General features: G+C 52.3%; 1 protein-coding gene across 1 annotated transcript; it reads right to left on the bottom strand.

Moving 5' to 3' along the window:
• Window positions 1–1684: 1684 nt before the first annotated feature.
• On the bottom strand, window positions 1685–5335 carry Fabp5 (fatty acid binding protein 5). The gene is made up of 4 exons (XM_051196729.1): window positions 5214–5335; window positions 2796–2968; window positions 2365–2466; window positions 1685–1818 (listed from the first exon to the last, which is right to left on the bottom strand). Exons 1-4 carry the CDS (start codon window positions 5290–5292, stop codon window positions 1765–1767), a joined length of 408 nt encoding a protein of 135 aa, XP_051052686.1. The 5' UTR covers window positions 5293–5335; the 3' UTR covers window positions 1685–1764.
• Window positions 5336–6589: the final 1254 nt, after the last annotated feature.

The following is a 6589-nucleotide window of genomic DNA, read 5'->3' as shown; positions in this document are numbered from 1 at the left end:
GTAGGTGCCTTGGGCACTTTGTAGCTGTAACCCTGAGCTGCCGAGCCCTGCAATACTTGCCACGATCTAAAACAAAGTCGGTCCCCTCACCCAAAATGCTAGCTGTTCTGCCATGTACGAAATATTGGCCCCGGGGCGAACCTACAGTTGTGAACATCAGTACAGGTGCCAAAACAAGGCAGTTAGTAGCAGTCTGTGTGAGATGAACCCAGTCCTGACCACTATTCTAACTTGCACTTGCTTGATAAGTGAGGGAATGTGGCCTGGGCTCTGCATCTCTGTTCATCTGTAACCCCGAGCTCCAACTCACACACTTCAGTCAAGCTGCTTGCCAGGGTCACAGACACTTAGCCCAGTGTTTGGGTCAGAGAGGAGGACAAATGTCTCCAGTTATCAGAAAACAGAAAGGGGGGACAGGCATGGAGCCCCCCCACAAAAGAGATGATTAAGCCATGCAAATCAACGGCCAATCTAAACCAAATGCGTATTAGCTGGGTGTGGTGGGGCATTGCAATCTCAGTGTTCAGAACCAGGAAGAATTGCAGGCTCCCCAGTGAGATCCCATCTCACACATCCCAAGAAAAAAATCATTGAGATGTAGCCTACTTTTCATACCAAGGTTTTGAAATCCCATTATGGGCAGCTCAACTCAGACTCGCCACAGTTCTAGAGCCCAGTAGGCACCTGTGGCTCATGGCTGCACACTGGTCAGTGTCTCTTTTGAGATAGGGTCCTGTACGTAGCCCAGGCTAACATAAAACTCTCGGCCCAGATGCTTAAGCACCGGCGTTGCAGTCTGACTAGGTAATTCTGATATGCCTGTCCATGAAAGGTGGTCACAGAGAAGTCTGAGTTCCCTTAGGGGACTTTAGACTCAGTCAGCACATGCCAGGAAGAGAAATGACCAAATACTTTAAGTGGACACGGTTTTGCAACCCAGCTCTACTTCCCCTGTCCTTGAACAAGTTAGCTAGCCAAACACCCATTCCCTTATTTGCAGAATTCAGATGACAGTGTCAGCCCTTCTGCACAGATCTGTACCTGGTTCTCAAATGTGGATTGTGGGTATTTGCATCTGAGATTGACAAAGGCAAGACAGCCTCTTTAAAACTCAATTCTTCACACAGTACACCATGTACTTCAGACTAGAAATGAGTGTCTTTGCATTTGCCCAGTGTTCAGATTTTCCCAACCCAGAAAAGTTCTCTCAGTACAATAAATGAAAGTTCCATTGCAGTTCATAACTGTTATAATCACACCGTTTGAAAAGTGTGAGCTTGGATCTTCCTTTGTTGTAAGGTTCATGAAGCTATCTTTCAATACCAATAGTCTCAGTTTGCTGAGCTGACACAGAGTTCAAACAGCACAGAACAAGCTCAAATGACTGGGCATGTATTCACCCCGAAGGGTAGCGGGCCAAGCCTACCAGCTGCTAGATTAATTAGCTATGAGGGGGCCCAGAACACCTCAGAGCTTTTCAGTTCCTGACTGTTACAGTGTATTGCCAATTTCCACTACCTTGAAGAACACACACATCATGAATTAGCACAAACACGTTTATTTAGTAACCAAAGGAACTAACCATAGGGAAGCCAACACTTCAGCATGGGTTTCACGTGAAGTGTTGGTGATAACGGCAACTGGAAAACAGTCACGGGAAATAAAACCGAAGGACAGAAGCTCTGTGGATTTTCATGACCTGCTCATTGAACTGAGCGGGTTCACCCTCGCCGCTAATTCCTGTCGAGGGTGCTGATGAAATGCTCACTCCACCTTTTCGTACACCCGAGTGCAGGTCACATTGTTCATGACACAATCCTAGAGGGAGAGAAGACGCAAAGTCAGGCCGCTGGCGCCTTCCAGGGCATGGGGAACAGGAACGCCTCACAGCCAGAATCCTGTGAAATCTCGTCACAGACCTTGCTCATGGTTGGAGACAGTGCGTTTTGGGATCCCTGGACGTGGGCGGGGCTGGGACCATTTGCTATCCTGAAGACCAGAGCGCTGAATATGATCTCTGAATTACTCACTTGGTTTCCGAAAATATCCCTTACTTTAAATAAATTACATATGTGTGTGTGTGTGTGTGTGTGTGTGTGTACAAGAGGGCTGCTTGGTAGCCTGCCAAGCTCTCCGTGGTGCAGGTGCAGCAGGAAGAAACTGTTCTAGCTACAATCTGGGAAATCACAACACTTCTCTGCCCCCCCACCTCTTAGTAATGACTGCTCTCAGCTTTAAATTGTTATTTTGAGTATTTTCCTCCTAAATCTCCCCCTCTCAAAAAAAAAAAAAAAAACAACATAAAGAACAATTGTGGCGCCTTGTGGCCGCCAGCCCAGATCCCAGTGCAACCCAAGCACTTACCACCACCAGCTTCCCATCCTTCACTTTTCTTGTTATGGTGCTTTCCTTGCCATCCCAGTTCTGGTGCTGGACCAGAGCGCCGTCGGTGAAGGTGCAGACGGTCTGCAGAAGCACAGGGGTATCCGTTAGTTAATCTCCCAGAAGCACAAGCTTTCCCACGGCCCACCCCACACCCGGCCATGTCTTCATCATTTCCTCTGCATCCGCCACGCTGATTTTATTCACAGTGCGCTTTTTCCGTCTAGAAAACTCCTAAGACGTTTCCCATTTGACGGTCCCAGGAATTCTACCAATTTTTTTTTTTTCAAAATTCAGCTTCGTGAAGCAACTTTCATACTACGTTCTTGGCAGCAAGTCAGAGATGTTATCAGTGGGAGCTAACCTGCCATTCTAGAAGCCCCCGCTCATTTCACCGACAAGTAATAGCTGACCTGAGTTTTCCTGCCATCGGCTGTAGTTTCCTCAAACTTCTCCCCCAGGGTACAAGAAAACTGAGTTGTCTTCAAAGTGCTCTCAGTCTTGATGGTGATATTGTTGCCGTCACAAGTGATGATGCAGTCTGGTTTGGCCATGGCACCCATTTTCCTGAGAGCTAGTCCCACTCCTGTGTGACGGGAAGTGACATCAAAAACCAATTACAATTTACCCAACAGAGGCAATGATTTAGTCGCCATCATCTCTTCTGCCTGGCCTATTCCCATGCACTCAATGATGTGCACACATCCTGCATGATGCGACATAATGCATGTAAGCCTCTTGGTCTCCCTGAGCTTGGGGGGGGGGTGGGGTGGCTATGTCTCAGTTGGACTGGAGAGAGAGCTGGGCAGCAGTCACAGAACTGGAGGCCATGGTCTCACACACACACACACACACACACACACACACACACACACACACGTGCTCCAGCACTCAGGAGGTGGAGCAGGAGGCTTGAAAGTTCAGTCTAAGGTCCTGAAATAAAACAAAATTACAGAGCAGGTGGGAGATGGTGAAAGATAAAGTACTTAAAGGATCCTAGTTGGGCCCTTCTGCACACCAGATCCAGTCAGCTACTGTACTCTCCAGCCAGCACACAGCAGGCCCCTGGTAAACAGTTAACAGACTACACAGCTGTGATGTTAAGTGTGTGTGTGCAGGGGAACAGCCCGTTAAGGAGCAAACATTTCAAAGCTGTGTAATATAATATTTTCCATGGTTAGACTCTTCCTGTATATCAGGGACCTGCCGATGCTATCTAAAAACATGTAGTATTCGTCTATCTGATTGATTTTTATTTTGTGTAGTCTGTTTACTTACAGTAGTTACACGGGTATGAAATTCCACATGACTACAAATTAGCTTGTAATCTACGCAGTGACAACCTTCATAAGAAACCTGGGATATTTTCACAAGAGTGGAGGCGACGGCCCAGGCCCAAGTAATGTGACTTATCCCGACGTTCAGCCAGGCACCTGTGCTCTCAGAGCCTTCCACCTTGCCCAGTGCCTATGGGGGAGGCCTGATAACCTCCCCAACTCCAGACCCTCAAGACCAGCCACTCAAGCATAAGCAAGCAGTGCTCAAACCCCGGAAAGACTTGGGCGAGGTTAGCAAACGACGATCTCCAGACTCATTCCGATTTAGCCCTCCACTGGGCAAAGGGAAAAAGGCAAAAAAAGCCTTCATTCGCTACCGACACTATTAGGAATGCAAGCATGATTCATCAGGAGCCAGACTTGACCCCACAGTGTGCTGGACGCTGGCTAAAAGAGAATGAAGGCTCCTGAAGTGCACAGGGAGTCGTCAAGCCAGTGTCTCTGGGATACTGGTGACAGCAGCTTGTACAGCTGCCTCCTGGTCGCGGCAGCATCTTTCCCGAGAGAATCCCCACTCAGCTGACTCCATCCCACTCCGAGGCATCTGTGACAAAGGGCTCATCTTTTGTTTGTGTGCTCTACCTGTCTACATGCCATCCCTCTCTTAAGCATAGGCAAAAGCGGCGCCATTTCCGGTGAGAGTGAGCCTGAATCGTGCTCACTCTCGGGTTGGGTTTTTAAGCGGTTCCTGCAAGTGGCCGCTGCAAGGCCACACCCATCGTGTAGCGATGAGCAACCGCAGGCAGGCCAGCAGTTTCTGATTATGGGTTTTCCAGCCAACCCCATGGTCCTCTAGCTCCTCGCCCTCCAGACTCAAGGGACAGAGCAGGGCTACAGCCACGCCCAGTGGGTTTCTCGTGCTGCTTAGCCCACAGGCCACTAGCTGCCTGTCTCCAGAATGAGCAGAGCCAGCAGCCCCGGTCCAGCGCCTCGGGAGCCACGCCTAGCCAAGGGCGAGGAGAGGAGCCGGGAGATGCTGCAGAGAAAGGGACCCGGGAGCATCCTCATCCACAGCCTCTAAGGGGCTCCTGCGGAAACCACGCCCTACCCACACGGTGTCCCCCAACCCCGACGGAGGTGGGGTGGGGGGGGAAGGGGACTCGCGCCACCGAGGAACAAAAGATGCGGGCGGCGGGGTGGGGGGTGAGGGGAGGAGTGGGTGCCGCCACGCAGAGGGCGGGTGTGCTGGGGCAGGGCGGTGGCACCTGGTGAGGATAACGAACATGGAACGTTGGGGGGGGGGTGTCCACGGCAGCACGCACGGCTAGCACCCGCCCCTGCAGGTCCGGAAGCAGCGAGCGAGGGGCTGCCTCGTGGAGCGGGAAGCAGAAGGGAAGCGGGCTGGTTCACCTCGTCCTGGCCGGGTCTGGGCGGCCAGGGCGCCCGCTCCATCCGTGCGGCCGCGCGGTGCTCCGGGGACCGCGTGGTGGAAGGGAACCAACGCATGCCCACGGGGGATGCCGGCACCCGGGGCTTCCGGCGGTGTGTCCTCACCTAGCTCCTTCATGTACTCCTCAAAGCCTTGGCTCTCCGTCAGGCGCCACTTCCCCTCGAGGTCCTTAATGCTGGCCATGGCGGGCGATCGGGCGGGCAAGCACCAGAGCAGCTGCGGGGAGACGCGGTGGCGGGGGCGCTGTGCGGCTTTGCGCGCCACCGCGGCTTATATCGCCATGGTGTGGGGAGGTGTCCGACAGCCAATAGGAGGTGCGCCTCGCCCGGGCCACGCCCCTAGCCACGCCCGGGACTCCCGTACGCCCCCGGGGCCGGGCCAAGGGGGTCCGAGGTGCCACCCTGGCTCGGAGGCCGTGCGTCTCCCGCAGCTCGTGCAAGCTGCGACTCGCCTGGCGCGCCCTGCTCCGTCCGGCACAGCCCCGCGGGTCGGCGCGCCCCGGAACCCACCCCGCCGCCATCCAGGGTCAGCCTGGACCCCTGCCTGGGGCCTGCGCACCACGCTCCCACCGCCCAAGCCGCGCACGTTTGCTTTTGCTAAGTTCCCGTGAGGAACTGGGTTGGCCAACGCGTGGCGCTACGGGCACTGATTGGCTGACTAATGAGTTAACTGGTAAACTGCAGTCTCCTTAACCTTGCTTGACAAACCTGCATGCATCCTACCCCCTCAGAGAGAACCGGCTGACCCCACCCTCCCGCTTCCCGGGGGTGGGGGTGGGGGTGGGGGCTGACCAGGGCCTCCTCGTGGGTTCTCTGCCTGAGTTGCCTTAGACAACCTTAGCAGCAGCTTCTGGGTGAGATTAGAATGACTCTGGAAATTGGGTTCCGCCACCAAACTGTAGCAAGTTTCAGCTTAGGTGGCTGCCATTACCACTGAAGAATCTTCCTGGTTTCCAGTCCCCTAGCAGAGATCAAAACTATGGCTTTCCCTATTCTTCAAGGTTGTCCGGTGGAGTTATGAATTAGTAAATTGGCTCGAATACATCGATATACATATATACATATATATGTATATATACATACATATACATATACATATACATATACATATATATATGTTTTATCACTTCGATATGCACAGAAGGCCCCCACAATATGAGACTGAGTTCAAGGAGAGTCCGTGGATAGGAGCTGGCAGATAGAAGGAATCCCCAGCTACAGGAGGCTTCGGGAAGACATCTGGAACACAGTTTACAAGGCCATGAGAAGAGGCTCTGTATGGCGAATAAATGTTATGGAGAGCCTGAATTAAACAAGGTCTCGCATAGCCTAGGTTAACCTCAAAATTTTGTATGAAGCCAAAAGGGACCTTGAGCCAAAAGGAATCCGTCTTCAGCTACCAAGAGCAGAGATTTCAGGCATGTCCAACACACCTTGCTAAGACTGTCATTGCACAGAGAAAGTCAAGAACAAAATGCATA

The sequence above is a fragment of the Phodopus roborovskii genome, unplaced genomic scaffold, assembly GCF_943737965.1.
Source record: "Phodopus roborovskii unplaced genomic scaffold, PHOROB, whole genome shotgun sequence".
NCBI classification, from domain to species: Eukaryota; Metazoa; Chordata; class Mammalia; order Rodentia; family Cricetidae; genus Phodopus; species Phodopus roborovskii.
This window is presented reverse-complemented; position numbering and strand designations above follow the sequence as displayed.